This window comes from Cyrtonyx montezumae, unplaced genomic scaffold (genome assembly GCF_038088225.1).
Source record: "Cyrtonyx montezumae isolate F1298 unplaced genomic scaffold, pur_monq_1.0 scaffold_4, whole genome shotgun sequence".
Taxonomy (NCBI): Eukaryota; Metazoa; Chordata; class Aves; order Galliformes; family Odontophoridae; genus Cyrtonyx; species Cyrtonyx montezumae.
The window spans coordinates 22,867,777-22,888,064 of record NW_027072045.1 but is presented as its reverse complement, the minus strand read 5'-3'; the positions used below and the strand labels follow the sequence as shown (position 1 = coordinate 22,888,064).

The 20,288-nt window shown below is 44.7% G+C and overlaps 1 protein-coding gene across 2 annotated transcripts in view; it reads right to left on the bottom strand.

The window, feature by feature from the left end:
• GRID1 (glutamate ionotropic receptor delta type subunit 1) overlaps positions 1-17,373 on the bottom strand; it is a 489,114-nt gene extending 471,741 nt beyond the window's left edge. For both annotated transcript variants that reach the window (XM_065746782.1, XM_065746783.1), the window contains exons 1-2: positions 17,250-17,373; positions 15,131-15,286 (exon numbers count right to left, since the gene is read on the bottom strand). In XM_065746782.1, coding sequence (XP_065602854.1) covers positions 15,131-15,286; positions 17,250-17,328 — 235 coding nt within the window. In that variant the 5' untranslated portion in view covers positions 17,329-17,373. The remainder of the gene's footprint in view (positions 1-15,130; positions 15,287-17,249) is intronic.
• Positions 17,374-20,288: the final 2,915 nt, after the last annotated feature.

Here is a 20,288-nt window from a genome sequence, read left to right as displayed (position 1 = left end):
AAGATGATCACCTACATCCAAGATAAAGGAGTGTACTTTTGAAAATGCTCACTATTTCCTCAATCCTATTCATGACAATAGTCCGTCTCTGCAATTGCTTTCCAACTGGTTATGCATTTTGGAAATATAATACACATGATATGACTGATAAGCTGAGACAGCTCACATGTCAGTAGTTTAGGCAAAAATAAATTCTGATACCACCAGGATAAGAGTTTTTTTTCTGGACAAGTTCAAGTTGCTTCTGCTGCAGAAAAGAAATATAAAGGGGCAAACCACAGGCCAAGTCCTTGTCACGTACTCAGGTGAGTACATGAGAAGCCTATTCTTCTTGATGCTGGGCGTGGAAGAAAGGAAAACAGTAGAAGTGTTCCTTTCATACCTCCATTCCCACTTCCCAACCCTTCTACAATAGCACCAAGCCTTGTCATGCAGTCACATTCATCACTAGAGCTAAAGCTGATGCTACTCTTCCAGTCCTCAAGATGTCTGCCTTGCATATGCCTTGAGTTAGGAGCGTAAATCCACACATGTGAGAGTTCCTCCCAAAAGCAGGATCTGCCAAGTGAGAGGATGAAATATCATATTTCAGAATTACCAGCAGAACATTTCAAGTGACTTCAATAAACACATGCAATACCTAAGATTTTAATTCCTCTGTGGTGTAAGATGCCCACTGATACTGAAGAGCCAAGGTAACTTGAAAATAGAAAATAAATGCATCCCAAACATATTCTCATGTGTATGCCAAGCTCTACTGGGCATGGCAGGGTAGAGGAAACAAAGGCTGCAAAGGAAATAAACGTTGTGACCTGCACCTGTAGCTTTCCTTGGTACCTGACCATTTTTACAGTACTTATACTGCATTAGTCAGAAGTCAGGTCTAAATGCACAGGTTCTAGGCTGCTTACAGAATTTAGCTGTGATTTAAAATATTTAAAATCAGAGTTGCCATGAGATTAAGCATGTTTTAGAACCACAGCTATAACAAATCTGAGGATTATGTCAGGCAAAAGTTTACAAGGTAATTGATGATATTAAGGTTACTCTTTCAGATCTCTCCGAACAGAATGAAAGCAGGTTCTGATCCTCATACTGAACTTCTATGAACTGAACACAGCTATGGAAGTACTTAAATTAGAGAGAGCAGTCAAACACTACTGCATATAGTGACTTGAAAACATTTATTCATGTTTCTCAAAAGAAAAGTGAACTCCCTCAAAATCGTCTCAGAAGCAATCCTAGTTATTATTTTAAGTGACTGGCCTGAATATTTTACAGAATCGTCAAATTGCTACTGTGTGCTACTAGTGGAAGCATACAATATCAACTTCAAAAGTTTACACGCAATATACAAAAGGAGCCCCTTCCGAGGAATTTGTTGCAATCCGTTCAAATGAGGCAGATGGGTGGGAATATGCAACTCACTGACACAGGGTCAGTGCCTACAGAGACTACAATATTAGAAGCACTCAGCAACATTGTTGTACAAGAGAGGACCCATTGTAGCGCTCTGCATTATCAGCAGCAAAACCCTTGAGAATTTTCCAGCCCTTGTCAGCCTGGAACGCTTCGATGAATGGTAAAAACGAAGGATGAAATAATAACTCACAAGTTTACAAGTATTGAAGTATAGCTACTAAATATTTCTAGACTGCACTGTAAGAGTGGTACAGCTATCCTTGGCAAGCAGGGCAAATCTGAGCTCATGGCTGTCACAGGTCCCAAATTCTCATGTTCATTTTATTTGTCTGGGTTCTCGCCTCCAAAGATGTAGAGTTCTTCTCCTTCATGCTGTATTTCCCTACCGAAATCCCTACTAAGTCTATTGTCAGTGGATTTAGATTATCACTCTTTCTCACTAACTTTCCCAGAGGTACAGAAAGGAGAAAAAAAAAATTGGAAAAAACTGGCCTCCAGCCATTCCAAAATCTATGGTAAAAGGCCAAAACACCACAATTACTATGTGCCTCAAGAGACAAAAATAAGAAATTGAGTCCATCGTGCTGGCCCTGACAATACCAAGGAATGTGTTATGTCACATAGTTCAGAGAAGTCTAAGAAATAGATATCAATCCACACGATACCGAGTAAAAATGAAATAAACAGCAAGTTCTCACTCATCTGGACAGAGTCAAAAATTCCTTCACACATCCAAATCTAGCTCAGAAGAAGGCATGAAACATGTGGCAGCACAACATGAGCACTGGAAGGCCAAACTCTAATCCTAAGGATGCCTGGAGAGGTCACGAGCTTAAAGTTTTATGTTCCTTGACGTGTTTTACAGAAAAGAAATAAGGAAGCACATCAAACTGCACTGGGAACACCACTTCTTTTCTGGTGAATGATAATTGCTGGATGAAATCAGAGACAGAGTCACATCAACGGCATAAAGCTCAACCCAGAATCAGTATCCAGAAGATCAGCTGATCTCTCTCTGTATTAAGGTAACTAATACTCTCAATTATTTTACTTCCTGTATGAATAATTTTCCATTGGAAAAAGAAAAACAGATAAAATAACTTTCCCATAAAATCTCATCAAAAATACAATATAATTGTAAGGAGAATAGAACAATAGTTTTAAAGCCGATACATCCATCTTGAGACAACCTTCAATGCACATTTGTACATTTCAAACATTTTATCAGCATTTAGGTAGGAAAAAGAATGCCTTGAGGCCAGCCCTGTCAGCAAATATTTTCCATCTTCAGTTTAAATCTCAACATTATTCCAGATGAATGCATTGTGAGCACACTTTTTTTTACAGCACTGCGAGCAGCCTGTTACGTTCATGCCACTTTTTTCCCATCTGAGCCATTATTTGCAAACACAGATACCCTGGAAACAAAGGTAATTGGTAATCTTCTAGAAAGAAAACAATCTCTCTTTAAGAAATTCAAAGGAGATTTATTGAAGTTAGATTTATGAGACCAAGGCCAAAGTACATCTGCATCTGTATCTCTATGCTTTCATGGAGATAACGATTTTGTCATATCTGTTAGAAGACTTTTTTGTCCAAAAGCTAAAATGAAGTGACATGACATTAAAAAAAAAAAATCAATATGGTCCCAGCAAAAATATTACACAATAAGCTTCCTTTGCCAATTTGCATTTTATCAACAGCATCCCATGCTCTGATATCACTTTTCAAGTAGTTTAATAACATCACACTAACTCACAAACTTGAATACCCCAGTTAAAATTCCCAGTTTCAAAGTGCATTTTCTACAAGCCCTGGGATTCATGACTATTTCCCAGCATATCTGATAATCCAACAAGCCATTTGCAAGTCATACATTTAAAGTAACCCTAAAGAGACGGAGATATGTATTTTAAAAGGCAGAACATTCTAAATATTTGTTTATTTGTATTTTCTAAGTATGCTACACATCACCAACGAAATAGTTGTGAAACAATTCCCCAAAAAGACACCTTTATTTAAACGGCAAGTTGACACAAGCCTTCATTTTGCCCTAATGTACTTTCCTGAGCCACTAGCGCCAGCACAGCTTTTCAAGCTTTTCAAATTCAAAGAAACTCTTCTTATTTCCTATTCAATCCAGAAAAGATCCTTCTTACCTCAGTGCACCACACTGTCCCAGGGAATGATCTGAATGATGTAGCCCCAAGTCTTTTCTCTGCCTGTTCCTTGATCATCTTGGAAGTAAGTTTAAGTCAAATTTGTCTAGGTAAAGTGTCATGCATATGACACATACTTTTCTCCAGGGCCTTGTAGTAGTTCTCTGGTCTCATGCACTCTATTTTAGACTATGAATTTTACAGTTAACTTACACTCTGTGCTTAAGTATTCTGCAAAGGTAAACTATGCCCTTGGGCAACTAGCAGTGCTATTTCTGAAAATAAATAAATAAATGAACTCAACTTTATATATTATAAATCTGTCACAAGTTACAGTAATCTTTGTTCCTTTGCTCTATTCAAAAGAACATCAACATTCTATAGCCCATTTTCCTCTTTTAGAGAAACTCAAAATAAGCTGTTACTTACTTTAACTGCTAGTTTATTTGCTTTTTTTTCTGATAAAATAAATTTCAAAAAGAGTCAAAACATCACAATCAACGCATCTTGTACCAAGCCTTACTCATACAACTTCCTTTTGAAGATGTACCACTACCACCAACTCTGTGTGCTATCTTTAACTTGAAAGGGCAAGAGACAAGTCTCCAGTTCACAAATCATCTCCAGCAGGCCAGGATAAATACATGGACAGACAGATAGATAGTTACAAGTTTGGCAAAATACATCTTAGAGCCCCAGTGCCACCAGGAGTACAGGGCATGAGCTTCTGTCTTTGAGCAACAAAACTTTATTTCTTAAATACTCATCAGGAGCTTTTCTGCCTGTGAAGCTGCCTTAAGGACAACCTCTCTTTAAAGATAATTAGCACAAGTCAGAAAACAAAAAGGCACAAAGTTATGGTAAAAAAATAATCTGCTTTCTAGTTCACTGACCATTTATGAAGCATTTATGACCAAAGTGTCATTTTAACCTGAATGCAGACAACTGTCAGCACTGCCAGAATGCCCCACAGTAAATACAATGGACCACCGTTACCATTTTTTCATTCTTGATATTTTATAGTTCTTTTCAACTACTGTGACGTTCTCAAGGAGCACCTCTGGTTTCTCATTCATGCGCATTCTCCATCTCCTTATGATGTCAGAGACGTACACTTTGGAGAGTTAAAATGAAAAATAACAAGAGAGGAAGATTACAACCTGAAAGCAGGTTGAAAGACTTAATTGTGCAAAACGGACCTTGGGCTCACTTTAGCAAGTTAGCATAAGGGAAGCTGTGTGGAACTTAAACAATTCCCCTGGCAGTCACAGAAAGGCAGCAAGTCTCCAGCAGACACACATTTCATTTCCATAATGCAGTTCCACTTCTTTTGGTGTAAACAGAAAAGACAAAACCTTCATTTTCTCACATAGATATAGCAACTATTTACAAACCTTAAAATCTGCTCTGAAAAATATCTGTACATTGCTGCCCACAGATGTCGTCACACAATGATTAAAATGCAAATGGCAATAAAATAATCCAGCAAGTCAAGAAAAGGCATGTTCATAAAACCCACTGCATTGAGCAGAAACAGGAGAGAAGGAAGTACAGGGGGAACAACACACTACCAAACAAGAGACTGCAGGTTCAGAGAAGACATCCAAGTTCTTAGAAACACCTTACGTTTATAAAGCTCTTTAGGAACTAGAAAGATGAATCTGCTGCTGTTCATATGAAATAGGGTACTGCACGGGTGGCTGCAAATGAGGAGGAGGCAGCTCAGAACAGGACATAGGAAAGTATATGCTTCATCAGCAAAATGCCTTCAAAAAACTGGAGTTCTGGTGAAGAACCCAAGGCATCAAGACACCAGCAACAACTATACAATAAAAGACCTGGTGATAACACAAAGAAGAAATGAAATGAATAACAGAAGGAAGCTCATACTGAGAAAAATACTAGGTTACTGTAAAAGGAAAAATAATCTAATGGAAAACAGCAAAACAAGTAATGAAAGTGAGAAACAGGGTTACATATTTATCTCAAAAAGAAAAACCACTATTTACTGCATTGCCCAGATGACTCTGAGTTTTAGCTGACGTTTTATTTTTTAATCAGCAGTGTAAATGCAAAGAGGGCACAACGTGGTCATAAAAATGTAAGTTGTCCTCAACAGATGATAAGGCGTTAAGCCTGTAGAAACACATTTGTGAACCAGTCTTGCCACAACAAAGCCACTGCCACTGGCAGAGAAGGGAGGTGAAGATGACTTCAGCCACCTGCTTTGAGAAGGCTGTCTCTAATCACGCTTGACAACAGCACTTCTGCTTGCCTGCACAAGTGACTTTGTGAGTACCATCCAGCGGCAAAGCAAGACCCCAACGACTGCCAAAGCATCATAACGCATTTAATGGCTATGCTAACTCGGATAAAGATACTGCTTTATCTAAAAGCCATGCTGCAAGACATTTCTCCCAGGTGTTTCCCAAGAGTTGCAGCACATATTCCATCAACTCTCTTACTTTTCTCCCTTCCCCCCCCCCCCCCCACCAACACACACACACAAAAAACAATCTAGGTAGTGCTGAAAGATGAAATCATATTTTGTGTGGGTTGTAAAACACTTTAATCCACAGCTAGGCACTCTCATTTTAAGCTGCCCTGGAAAAGAGACTTTCTACAGGGAGAGGTTCAGTCAACCTCAACTTATGCTACACCATATCTTTCCTCATCTTGTCCTGTGAGCATACTTTGGAAAAGCCTTTTCTTCTCTCAGGAACGGAAACACCTGCCACAGGCTGATTATGTGCAGACTGATTACTGGCTAAAACAGTGTGGCAGCCCTGTTCTTCTCCAGCCTCTCTAAAAGTGTGGACCCATGCTATGCAAGTATCTGTCTCAGACCAGAGGGACACTAAGCTTTTTCTCCTTCTCTTTGGTTATTAAGTCTAACAGATACCTAAACCACTGTTACTTCCACAGTAACTAAAGTACTTCAGACAGCCAAAAGCAAGATGAAAAAGTTTTTCTTCTTTCTGAGCCTCTTGGATAACTGCTCCCATTCCAGCAATATCCCTAAACAGAATTGAAAATTGAGAAAACATCGGTTCTTTAGATTAAAAAGAGTTAATATTCCATACAAAACAATGTTCGTTTTATAGCAAAGTTTCCTTTTGAGTTGTAAAGCACATTTCTAAAAAAGAAAAAATAAGCTGAGCGTTTACAAACAGTAAAAATGACATTGAGTCTCTGTCTCCCAGTAAGAAATTCCTTCTTCCTCCACTACAAGTTTTACCTTTATTCAGGAGCAGAAAGGTTAAGAACACATGGGGGGGAGGGGGGGTGCCACTCTACATCATTACACACTTTCCATGCTAAAAGTATAACCAAGCAGCAAATAACTGGTATTTTCTAGTTATCAAGTAACAGTGTAGAGTCATTTACCTGCTGACAAAGGCAATTCTCATTAACTTTACAAACATTTGCTTATATAAAAAATCCTTATACTCACTTTCTAAATAAGGACGAGACAGAATATGAATAAGATTTTGAAGATACTGGAAGTATTCCATCAGCACTGCTACTAGTTAAACTCTGAAAGACTTAAAAAGCAGAAGAATAAACAGTTGGACTGAGAAACAGGATGCACAATGGGACCTTGGATCCATTAGGAGTTTTCTGATTTGAGCTCATATTTTTTAAGAGAAAGTTACTGCTTAGATATGATTCTGTTGAATACATGGGAAAAAAAGTTTTCTTACTGTCCTTTTACTCCTTTTATGAAAGGTTACTAAGGGAATGGCTCTAGTACTTCAAGCAGTAGAAGCCCTGCTGCGTGTTTTAACGCAGCCAGACACCACTTGAAATTAATGCCTCTTAGTTCTTTTTTCATCTGAATGCAAGCTGTTGGTACTTTCCAATATTAATTCTTATTGCTTATTCTAATATATAATATAAGGGCAAAAAAAAAAATAAATAAATAATTGTGCAGGCACAAAGATGCCACAGCAAGGTCAAAAGAAAAGAGCTTAACATCAGCAGGGCTAGCATAGACAGTCTCTTTCTGATAAAACAAACCTTTCAGGCTATAAAAAGCACTTCAAATCCAAAAACCTAAATTAAGTTACAAGCACAACTAACAGGTCTCCAAATCATAACTGTATGTTTTTCCTAATAATTTTCATAAAATAATAGCTTTCCACACATTTATTTTCCCATGAAGAAGAACAATAACAAACAAAATCTGCACTAAGGATCTGCATCAGCTGGATCCTTCCTCAACTTTTTTCCTGTACAAGCTACCTTAGGCTTTAAAGTAAGTTGTGAAAGTGCCACACTTGGCATTCATTTTATTTAAGGCCCAATGTTCTCCATGACAAAGATCGCATCTTATCATTGATTTTTAATTCAGCTTCAAGGAAACCATGTTATTTTTAGTGATGCATTTGTCCTTCAGGGAGTTTTTTTGGTTGTGGGCAAGGATGAGATACATTTAGCACCCACCTGTGACGGTACAGAGAAGTGGAAAGAAGTTTCAGGACGGCACTTCAATTGTAACTTCACAAATGATACATCTTTGCATGCAGCAGTCAGCATACCTCACACCCACCCTGAGTGCCGAGTGTTTCATTCCATGGCCTGAAAGCCAGCCTCTTTCAGCAGGTTTACAAATGGAAGGTACCTCACAGCATATCTTCTCTGAAGAAAAATTACCAGACAATCCAGTATATCAAAAAAACTGTCAAAATTGAAAATGCAAGCTATTTCTCAAGCCATGCTAAATCATGAACTCAAACATCTGTAAATTATGGGGAAAAAAAAATCTTGACAGAAAAGCAAGAGCTGTGTGGGTCATTTCCTTTATAGGAAAGCACTCAGAGACATCTGTTTTTAAAAATAAAATTAAATTTTAAAAAAGAGGGGCTTAATTTTAGTAATTGTAATATTTACATAGTAATATGATTCCAGCAATGCATTCTAAGTAATTTTTTTGAGGGGCGAACTGAAAAAAAAACACCTCTAAGCAACAGGTGAGAGAGACAAATAAAGACATGGCAGGAATTCCATCAGAACTGAGAATGCATTATGAACAGAAGTACGGAAAACATTTTGATCTTTGCCTAAAAAAAGGAAGAAGAGTTTGTGGTTCCTCTGAAAAGGCAAAAAGTTCAACCTGAAGTAACTGTTTCAGCCACAGTCTTACTGTGTTGAAGTTCTATGCTCACAAACTACTGCATACCTATACCTTTTCCTTTAAGCCCATCAGCTACTGCAACCTGATGTGGAAATAAAGGTGTTAGCTAGTCTGCATATTAAAAAAGAGAGAAGAAACCAGCTTACACAGCTACATACATGGAGGTAGTAAACAAATTGTCCAGACAAAATGAAAACCTTTTCATTGATAGCATGAAGCCACTCAGGAATTTCCTGTCATCTCATGGCAAGCAGTGTCTGTGACAGCTCCTGTGAAAAGCTGAGCACACCAGCCCTCATCACTGAGCTGGGGCAGGACCTGTACTCTAAGTGGGTGCAAACCATGGCAGCGTGGATGGAAGAACAGCCTCTCTTTCTGCCTTGGGTTGCTGAGCAGGGAGCACTCCTTCATTCTCTGACCCCTGGCTTCTTACTGCACTCTTATGTATGAAACTTTCTGGAATTCACTCTCCAGGCAGCTCAGATACAGCCCAGAATGATGGGAACCTCTCCAAAAGCAGATAATGCTGAGGAATTAATCTCTGTACATTTAGGGGAAAACGAAAAGCAACAGCAGGGATGCTTTTAAACAAAAGCAGCTCCTTCTGAACATACACAACATTTTGCACCTCAGAACCTGAGAAACTGTGGCTGTAAGTAGTAAGTGGAAACAACAAAACAAACATATTTGGATATTCTCCCACAGCCTGCAGTCTGCCTTCATTCTCAGTACCAAACCAACTCCTGTATGGGCTGTTGGCTTCTCTCCTTCCTCCTGAAGAGATCAGCAGTTTCCTGCTTTCAGCATAACAAAAACACGAGAATTGGTACAGGCGGGCATTTTAATTTGCTGGGATTTTAGCTCTGTGAAACACTGTGCTTCATAAACTGAGCCATGCAACTACAGCTCATAAAAACACAAGCACAATGATATGACAGCATCACAGATGTCCTCTCTGTGGCAGTCCTTAACAAGTCTTGGTTTGGTCTCAAAGGGCACAAGGAGGTAAAACTGCTAAGCACATTCACCCCACTGAGCAACAGCTTTTAACTGCAGCAGACTAGTAGAAAAAATGTGTAGTTACGCAGCAAGGCCTCCCTGACCGTGTGAGGGATGCACTACATTCACTCCTTCTGGCTGGTTTTCAAAAAATGTTGAAAGCTCAGATTGAAACTAGAAAAGCCATACATAACAATACGTTCTTTCTGGAGAGCTCATAGTTCTGACAAGAATTTCCATGCAAAACATCATATCCTGATGCAAACACCATGAAATCTGTATTCTAGCACACTGTGGATGGAGAGAAGATGAATTAAACATTATGCAGCCATGAAAAACTCAAGAGAAACCACTGAAGGAAATATAATAAAGAGTATATTGATATAAACCAGTTAAAAATCTAGGTCCAGTCTGTGAAACTACTTCTAACTAGGCAGCAAATACCTCAATTCAGTGCAGTCAAACCAATAAGGCATGGTTAAAACATGAATGAAGAAAAAAAGCCACAATGCTTTACATCTAAAACTACATTAATTTTTACCAGATTTTTGGTCCATATTTGTTACACTTTGCTTTCTCTCTACTCTTCCATTCTGCTATTAAAATACCCTGACCCTTAAAACCACAGTTTTCACTTCTGAAGCATGTGAAACTACAGCTCAGCAAAACAAAATGCCTTGCCCTGCACTTACACTAACACTGATCTGACAGCTTTACATGGTACAGAATCTGGCTTACCAGAAAGAGAGTGTTAACGCCATGACTGATGTCCATCTTTTCACAGTTTCTATTAGCTCTTCCTCTTCTGTATTTAATAGCCACTCAAGTTTAAATTCTCCCAATGGAGAACAGTCCTTTAATTGAAGTCTGAAGCCTACACTTCACTAAAATCAGGATACAGCTTCTGAACCACCTGTGGATTTCAAATAAGGGACATTTGCACTATGTTGACATAAAGTCAATGGGGTTTGCAAAATGAGCTATGAGCAAAAAATCCCAAAATACATGCACGTGCTAAAGTAAATCATTAGTCTGCTCCTCCACAGTTCCCTGCCACAGGGCAACATGCATATGACAAGTATAGATTTGTTTGGGATTTTAGTCAGTCAAGTAAATGCAAGAATAGCAATGGAGCTGATGAGTCCCACTCTCCAGTTCTGTAGTTCACCTCAGTTATCCCCACGCTGATCAGCTTACTCCTTCTCAACAAATAAAACCCTTAGAATGCAACCATGGTAGTAACTTGAAATACACAGGCTGAGCCAATATACATGAAGAACTGTGTTAAGTACATCCCCAAGTTCTATACACTATGACAAGAGATCAGATTCACCCAACCGTGTACAATACAGACACCTAAAAAACCTGCAACTCTGAGTCACTCTAAAACCACAGCAGCATCCATGGGATTGACAATAAACCCATTTACGGAATACCATTCTTGCTCTCAGATCACAGTTTGATTTTCCAAATTTGTTCTCGTTTCCAGAGCTGACAGCATTTTAACTTCAACAAGCATACATACAAGGCTGCTCAAATTAGAAACAATTCATGTGAAATTGCTATGCAGAGAGAACAGCAAGTTTCAGCTCCAAGAAGGCTCCATAGATGTGTAAGCATCATTCACTGAGAAACAGGGTTTTAAACCTTCACAGTTTCTGAATAGCAATCTCTCTGGGATCTCTTCTCCAAAGAGCACTAAGAAAGTCAAATATTAGCTTTTCCTATGCCCCAGTTTGACCTACTGCTGACTATTCCCCTTCCAAAAGTGACACGTTAAAAACTTAGACATTAACCTTGTTTGTTTTTGAGTTTAAACACATGCTTTCAAGCCTGGCTGGAAACTTCTTTGCCACCCATATGTCACATGAAGAATCACTTTTCAACACCAATGGCAGGATCAGAAATCCCAATTTGAACTGAGAGCTTTAAAGTGTTTCTCAGATTTTTGAGCTTATTTGAATGTTTGAATCACAAAAACATTGCTGCATTACCATGTTGAATAGATACTGCACATAAACAACTACTCACTATTTCCTTTCTCCATCACTTAACAGAAACTGAGTGCATACCTCCTTTGGAAGCTAGGATATAATTTAACACCATGTTTTTTTATTTCAGTTGATTTCCTTCAAATAGTATGAAAAGAATGATGATTGCCCATGTATATTTTCTCCTGTGCCAACCAGTGAAAAAACAATTTATCCCTCCAGTAATTGCCACATGCCTAAAAGCAATATACGACAAAATGCAGTGCCTGCTCACAAGCGCAGACAACTAAGTCCAATTTCATACATACACCAGAGTCTGTTCTTTACTGTTACATCCCTTGTCACTGGAATTCCTTCCACACACGCACTTGCTGCTCTTTATTATAAAATGCAAGTTTGATGGAGCCAAAATAGCACAACAGAATTATGTTTCTGCAATTTATTGCAAAATAAAAGACGTATGGAACACAATTACACTTTTAGTCAATTTCTATTCTCTGGCACCTTACACAACCATTATTAGCATGAGTGTCCACCAAATCACTGAAGAGAAAGGACTTCTGATTCCATTTAGTCACCACAACTTACCAGAACAGAGACCTCTCTGTAAAGCAAAGTCCCTGCAGCCCCCATGTTCAAAATCCTGTAATACTTCTCCACACCTTTCAGCGCTGAAAACTACTCCATTTATGAAAGGGACATTTTTTTCTGTTTCACCTTTAGTTCCACAAGTGAACTGTTTCTACTGAGAAAACCCAAAAGCTCCTGCTTTTCCATGCTTCCGACCCATGCAGATGTTCTCCATCTGCACAACAGCCTCCAAGTCAAACACATCAGTAACTGTCCCCATCAGTAACTAATGGCTCATTACCATGTAACAGACCTCATAACATGGAGAAATGACTTATCATAATTATACCAGCGTGGTATCACTGAAATGGAGGTCCTAGCTTGCAGCACTTAATAAAAAGGCCTTAAAAATAATTCACAATGTCGTTTCAGAGAAATGCATATAAGATTCTTCAAATAAAAACAATACTTGCAATTAGATTGATTGTATGCAGTATTCTGGCAGCAGTATCACAGTGGTTTATTTTTATTCCAGATTGGTTTTTACTATAAGAAGTTCCACCGCTATGAAACTAATGCTTGCAACATTGATTTCCATGGCACTGCTTAGAAAGACTCTAGAAGAATAATGTGAATGTCAGGGCGTTTTATGTAGCAGGAGCAACATTTTGCAAGCAGGCTGGGCAGAGGATTTGCTCCAGGTTATTTTGAGTACTATCTGCAATATTCTACCAAAAATGAGCAGGGCATCTGTACAGTGAGACGCAATGAGACTGAATAGTCAGAATGACACCAAGTATCACTCGGCAGAGCAACACTGTGCAGTAAGAATAGCCCAGCAACTTGTGTGTCTCAAGTACTGTTTTGTCAGCAGGCTGTATAACCGTTTCAAAGGTAGAAAATTAAATGCTGAATAAAAATAATCATAAAGAAAGACAAGACCTCAACCAACAGTGCAAGTCAGGAAATCGTGTAAAGGTTTGAGGACCACTTCATAGCCTTCCCAAAAGAAGACACCGTGGTATGCCTTAATGAACTAGTGACAGAGGACAGTATCTCATTGGAACCACGAGCATTCATTGATCACTTCCTTAATTCTCCAGCATGAGATCAGACCATCACAGAACCATTCTAAATGCAATGGACACGTGATCTCTGAAAGAGCATCTTGGAGTGAAGAAACGTTGTTATTTACATATGTTCTCACAGTACAAATATTCTGTATTGAATAGATTAAAAATCTAAACAGAGTTCTTTCTGTGGGTTCGACACGGATTTTCAGCAGAGATTTTCTGTTTTGACAGTCTTTTTAAATGCAACACTAATCTTCAAGATTAGCAAATACAGCAATAACATCATCAACAAAAAATCTTAGTAGATCAAGAAGAATCCTCCAGTTGACCATGCCTCCTGCCCTCAACAAAACCAAGCGAAGAGTCTGTCTACAGGAGCGTCAGCCCAGATCCCAAGGCACTCAGAACAGCTTTATCAACTTTTACTTCTGCAGCAAGCAATCCTTCTGTCAGCCAACTACTGTCTCTTTCACTAATTTGAATAAGCTCCAATACAGGACACTGAGCTTTTGCAAAAGTTAGGAAGATCCAATTGTTCACAGTTAATTTGTGCCAATAAACAAACCCTCTAGTGCCTGGCCACATGCACAGAGTTTTGGTTTAAAATTCCCCTCTTTTTCACAAACACTTTTCATTTCATGCCTTCCTGCTAAGCCTTCAGAGTAGTAGGAGGAATCCCATTAATAGGATCGGTCCCTTGAAAAGGCATACTTTGCCATTTCACCTGAATGTGCATATTAACTAGCATCTACACTGGAGAGAAAAGGCAGCAGAAGAAATTGCTTGGTTTTCATGAAAATTAACATTTGGTGTAATTTTGTAGCCATAATTTGCAAGTACACAACTTACATAAAAATACATATGGATTAATGCAAATTTTCATAGAGAAAGATTCACTCTGTGCTCTGTAGAACTAAGGGCAAGGCTGGTGATGAATCATTTTTTTTAATATTCTAGTTTGAGTATATAAATAGCTCTCTGTTTCTAGAATAATTACTGCTGGAAAACACAGCTTCTGAAATAATATAGGCCATAATTAACCTTGGCTTCATTAAATCAGAAATAATATATTTTTCAAGTCTTATTTGTAAAGGTAAGCTGATTAATTTAAACGTTTCCCTTTGGAGAAAAAAAAAATCCAATTAAAATGAATTACCTGGGTTGCTACTTGTCAGATCTTGTGAACTTTGGGAGGCTTCAGCCGGTGCCTGGCTACCTGACTGACTGACTGACTGAGTGCCCCGCTGCCAGGCAAGGAAGGGCTCGCTCCTCTCTCAAAAAGCGCCGCGCTGTCCCGCCGCCTGCCCACCTTTGCTCTCTCCGGTGGCTGCGGGGAGCGGTGCGCCGGACCAGGCGCTGCCTTCTGCCCCGCCGCCCACCGCACCTTCCCGCCCGCTCCGGCCCCTCGGCGGCGGCTGAGCACCACCGGGCGGGGTTCTTCTGCCCTGCCTGCCGTGCCCACGCGTGGGCCCCACTGCGGGCTCCGCTTGTGGACTCGGGAGCGACACGGAGCCCCCGGCCCTGCCGGCTCTGCCACGGATGCCCCCCGCCCGGGCCGGGCTGCCCCTGAGCGGCGCCGCGCGGCACGGCACAGCCGGGCAGGGCACAGCGGAGCGCCGCAGCCGCGTACAGCACCGTCCCTTCCCTTTCCTTGTAAGACAGCGCCAACCCCCGACCGACGAAAAGTTTCCAAGCGAGCAACAGAACCGAGACTCCCTCCCCGCGAACGGGTCGGACCCTTCGCCCCGCCCGCCTGCGTCGTGCCGCCCCGGGTCTCACCTTCCTGCACCGCATGGAAGGGGTTGTTGGCTTCTATGAGCTTGATGGAGTAAGTGATTTTCTCGCTCTGGAGGATGTCGTCATTGAGGTTCAGATCCGACACCGCCTGCTTGAACACCTCGTCGTCCTTGGCAGCATTGCCCTCAAAAATGGCACCTGCAGGGAACAAGGAGGCAGAGGGCGGTGAGGGCTGTGCCCGCTGCAACCCTGGCCGTACCAAGCCCGGGCCGACTCGCACGGCACCAGCGGAGATGCTCCCGCGGCGCCGCGGGCCCGAGGCGAGCGACCGCTCCCCTCGGCGACGGGATGGGAGCGGGGCTGGGAACGGGACCAACTCTGTGCCCACAGCACGGACGCGGCACCATTTGAGGCCCTTGGGGCAGCGCTCTGGTTCGGGCGCATACCCACACAGACGCAAAGCCTCTGCGGCCGGCACCTGAACGCATCCATTCCACCGTCCTGCTTATGCACTTAACATGAAAACATCTGGCGCCGTACGTTATGTAAGATGCCCTGTGCCGAGCATGTGTGCACACACCACTCTCAGTGCCCTGCTCTAGGAGCGATGGGATCTGTCACGCTGGCAGCCAAAGCTCTCCCCAGGCCAGGAGAAGCGCTGCCGGTTCGCACGGTGCACGCCGAGGCTCAGCCTCCGTGAGCTGCCCGCGCACAGCACTGTCCTGCCGCTCGCCGGAGCGTTCTCCAGGGGGAGAGAAACGCTGCTCGGGCTGAAGTTTGCGCGGGGAAAAGCGGCGGTGACGCCGCGACCCCAACGGAGACGCGGGGCCGGGAAACGGCGAAGCGGAGCTGCCTCGTTCCCTCGGCTCGGGCGCTTCCCCAGGGCTCTAACCCCCGCGGGGACAGCCTAATGGATAGGCGGCGTCGCCGGGCTGCGACCAGCGCTGGATAGCGCCCCGGGGCCGAAGCCCCCCCACAACGCTGCGGTCAGGGCTGACCCCGTCTCCTTAATGGCTCCGCAATGCTGTCTGCCTTGGCTACGTCCCCGGGCTCCGGAGGAGCGCGGCGCCGAGCGGAGCTGTCCCCCGGCGGCACGGAGCCGCTATTCGCTGCCCCGCCGGGCCCCCTCTGCCCTTCCCCGCTCCGGACCGGCGTGGGACTTTCCGCTCACAGCCGCGGAGGTTCCCCCGCCAGGATTGCTTCTGCCCGGCCCCCTCCTTCTTTTTTTTTTCTCCTCCCTCCCCTCCCCCCCATTTCTTTTTCTCCTTTCATTCTCCCCCCCTCTCAAACGAGCTGGTGGGAAGGACGGCTCTTCATTCCCCGGCCGCACTCCCGTCTCCTCCCCTACCATCTTCCACAAGTGATCCTCTCCCCCTCTCCCCCCCTAAGCATCCTCATATCTTTCCTGCTGGTACCTTCCGACACCAGTCAAGAGATGACTGCAGAGCCTCGCTTGCTCTTGCCAGGCTTCCCGCGGACATTGCCACGCTCGCTCCCAGAAGCCACAAAAGTTCACACCAGCCTTTCCTTTGCCTCTCGTTCACGACCCTCTTCCTCCCTCCGCCGATCCAACCTCCTCGCTGCCCAGGGGTTTTAATGAGATCTTACTCAAATCACAACAGTTGCGCGCACAGCCACACGCACACGCGCGGAGCCGCCGCAAACCTCGCCTCTCTAACCCTTTCCCAGCCAAGTCCTCCCCTCACGTTCTGGCTCGGCTGCCACCTGCTATGGCGGGGGACGAAGACCGACGGATTATCTCCCCTAAAGTTTTCCCTCCGAGCACGTTCACACGACGCCTTTCCGTGCCCGGGTTCCGGGGGCGGCTGTTTGTTTTCAGCGGCGGGTCGAAGGGAAGGAAGCGTTCCCCACGCAAGCAGCCCCGAGCTCGGTTCCCGGCCCCACGGGAGACCGCGGCGGGGCGCCAGGGGGCCCCCGCCCCGCAGCCCGGCGCACAGCTCGCCCTTCGCCCCCAACTTTGCGATCCGGGGGATCCGGATGCCTTTCTCCGCACCCCGCTCTCCCGTCTTTCCGCGGAGTTAGGCTCTTTCGCTGGCTGAAACGTGACAGCGGTCGAACAAGAAGATCCCTTAATTTATTTATCTACCGCGTCTCCCCTCCGCCCCCCCCACCCACCCACCCCCCGCTTTCCCTCTCTTACCGATGTGGATGATGGAGTCCGCCCGCACCGAAACGCACTGAAATATCCAGGGGAAAAGCCAGAGCATCAACACTTCCATTTCCAGCCTCTCGCACAGCACATCAGCCCGGGCTCGGCGGAGAGGCAGGCGGGGGGAAAGAAAAAGGAAGGCGCAAGGGCAGGTGGAGCAGGCGGCGCGGGAGGGCGGGATGCCTCGACAACCCCCCGTAGAAAAATAATCCCAAAATCGCCCGGAGCACGGACAATTCTCCACGATCGAGTGAAGCGGGTGACGCGGGGAGGAGAAGAAAGACGGGGCTGTAACGGCGCGGCGGTAGATCCCGGCTTGGCAGGCGGCGCGGCGGAGCCTCCAGCGCTCGGTGTGTGCCGGGGCGCCGGCAGACCGCGAACTGCGGAGCGGCCCCCCCCGCCGCCGCCGCCGCCGCCCGCCCCCCGCGCCACGTGACTGCGGAGCCTCGGCGCTCGGTGCCGCCGGGGCACGGCGCGGCGGGGTGCGGGCGGTGGGCGACTTCGCAGCTCCGCGACGGAGCGGGAGAGCGCTGCAAAGCGGGGGGGGACCGGCCGCCGTCAGGCACGGAGGGATGCGCTGGAGATGATGTTACATATCGCGTGCGTACGGCTACCGGGGTGAGAGGGGCAGGGGCTTCAGGCGCACGGTGGAAAGCAGGGGGCGAGGGGATGCCCGCAGGTAAGGGCGCGGGGTGCGGGCCGGGCCGGGAAAGGGTGATTTCTCCCTCCGCGCCGGGAGCAAAGAGGTGGGGTGAAAAGCGGTGCGGCAAAACCGCTTCTTGGTTTGGTTTGTTCTAGCTTTCAGCGAAATCTAATTCATAAATTGGACATGCTCGGACTCAGAAGACTAATTCATCCCCTAAAACAAACGCATCAGTGATCGCAGGCACCCAAACGTGACGAGCGTCTCAATACGCCGAGGATCCAGAGAAAACAAATTCATTCAGGAGCCCGAACCATCATTAAAACTGCTGCCAAGAAGAGGAGCCGCGAGCAGGATGTTACCAACGCTATCAAGTTGCAGCGGGGCCGGACCTCCGCGGCGGCACATACAGAGAAAGTCAACGTTCGGATAACGCGAGGCACGGCGATTCCCGGAGGTCACCGCCTCACCAGCGCCGGAACGCTGCGGCCGGAGCCTGCCGGGCAAGGAGCGGGCAAGGAGAGGGCCGAGCGCCGGGGCTGAGCGGGGCTGCTCCGCGCAAACGCACTCCGCCGCCCGTCGCGCTGCCGGGAAAAGGCAGCCCGCCCGCTCCTACAGCCGGCACCTCCACCGGACGCCGCTACACGCTCCGGGTACTTAGCATTAGTCGCTTGCCTGAGGGGGTGCTGCAATGTGTTTATTTAGCAGAGAAAGCACAATATAGCAAAACCGCTTAGCACTCGGCAGCGCCAAATACAGACGGGGTTGACAGTGAGAGGGGAGGCAGGCGGGGGAGGGAGCGCACGTATGGATGGAGCGGAGAAAAAGAAGCGAGCGGGAAGGGACGCGGCGCGGAGCAGCAGCAGCATCCCGGCCGAGGTGCTAAGCGAGCCTCGGAGGACTGAAAAGCGGCGGAAAAGAAACGGAGATGCGCTTCTTACAAATAAAGCACTGCTTAACAGCTCTTACTTACAGCCCTCGTCCGAAATATGCAATTTCGAACTAATCAATGCAGAATGATTAAATACCATTCGCCATATTTCGTGTAATAAAAACACTTAATCCTGATAATTGGCTTCTGGGACAGAGATCAATAGAAATGTTCCTTATTTGACTACGTTAGCGAGCCAAAATTAATTCTAATCTACGTTTGCTTCAAATCAATATGCACTTAGTGACTTACATAGGCTCTTCAAAAAGTTAAACACCAGTATTGACCGCAGTCATATATATGTCAGTAACAAGTTCACACGTGGGACTCAGTGGGAGCAGAGAGGAAGCGTTTCCAGATCCTGCTGGGGAAAAGAGGTTCAGTTTATTTGTGTTGGAAACCTCTTTGGGATCCTAGCCATGAAACCTGTAGAGACTTATAGCCTTAACCCTGCTATTCATATGAGCGCCCATCAGAATGGACCCATCAGACCCAGCAGTAGAACCAGAGCTTCAGTGGCAACTCTGCAAGATGGACACTTGTGGAATCGAAGCTGGTGCATCCAGCTCTGCGCCTCACTGAAGTCAGGCCTTAGAAACTTTCACAGCTCATCCTCAGTCCTTTCCGTACTCCTCACAAAAACGGTACCTATGTTGAATTGGGAAGCACCATAAAAATGAGAGCATTCATTTCAGCTCTGCCATTCACCATCTGGTGAGTGCTGACATTCTGCGGTTGGGTTTACGTTGCTTGACACAGCGCTCGGCAACAAAGGCTAATCCACCTGCCACCATTTTGCACATTAAGAACATTACAGTACTCCACCATCACAGTGTAGGGGACAATTCATTACACTCTACTGCATAAGGCACACTGGATTTGCAGCACCCACAAAAGAAAGGCCTCTTGTTCCAAAAACATCAAGTAAACATCCAACTCAAGCAATAGTCACTATTCCAAGATCAGCTCCTTGGCAACAGATGCAATTCTATGCACATCTCTAACAGCTACATTACCTTTGCAAAGCACAGCAGTGATTTTAAGCTAACCTATCATGAGATATCACTGTGCTCATTTCTGTTGTCAGAATGAACGTGAAATGAAACTCATACCAAGAGGGAGAGAATGGCTTCAGCCACTGTGAAAGACAGTGCAATTAGAAATGTTCACCTTCCTGGGCCTGCGCATTCAGAGCTTGGCACTTAGCTCTGTCCCTCCCCGCTGCATATTCTGAAAGGCAACTCCAGAACCACAGCTGCAGGAAGTGCCTGCATCTGAAACATCCCTGATTTTACTGAGCACATACCACACGGTGAACAAAGCTGCTCCCTAAGCAAGTGATCTACAAGACCAGAACCGTGTGACTTTTACTGGACTACAGCCTATGCTAAGAACACACGGCGTGCTCTTAGGACTTGACATTTCTCCTCTCCTTTTCTAACTTCCATCCATTTGC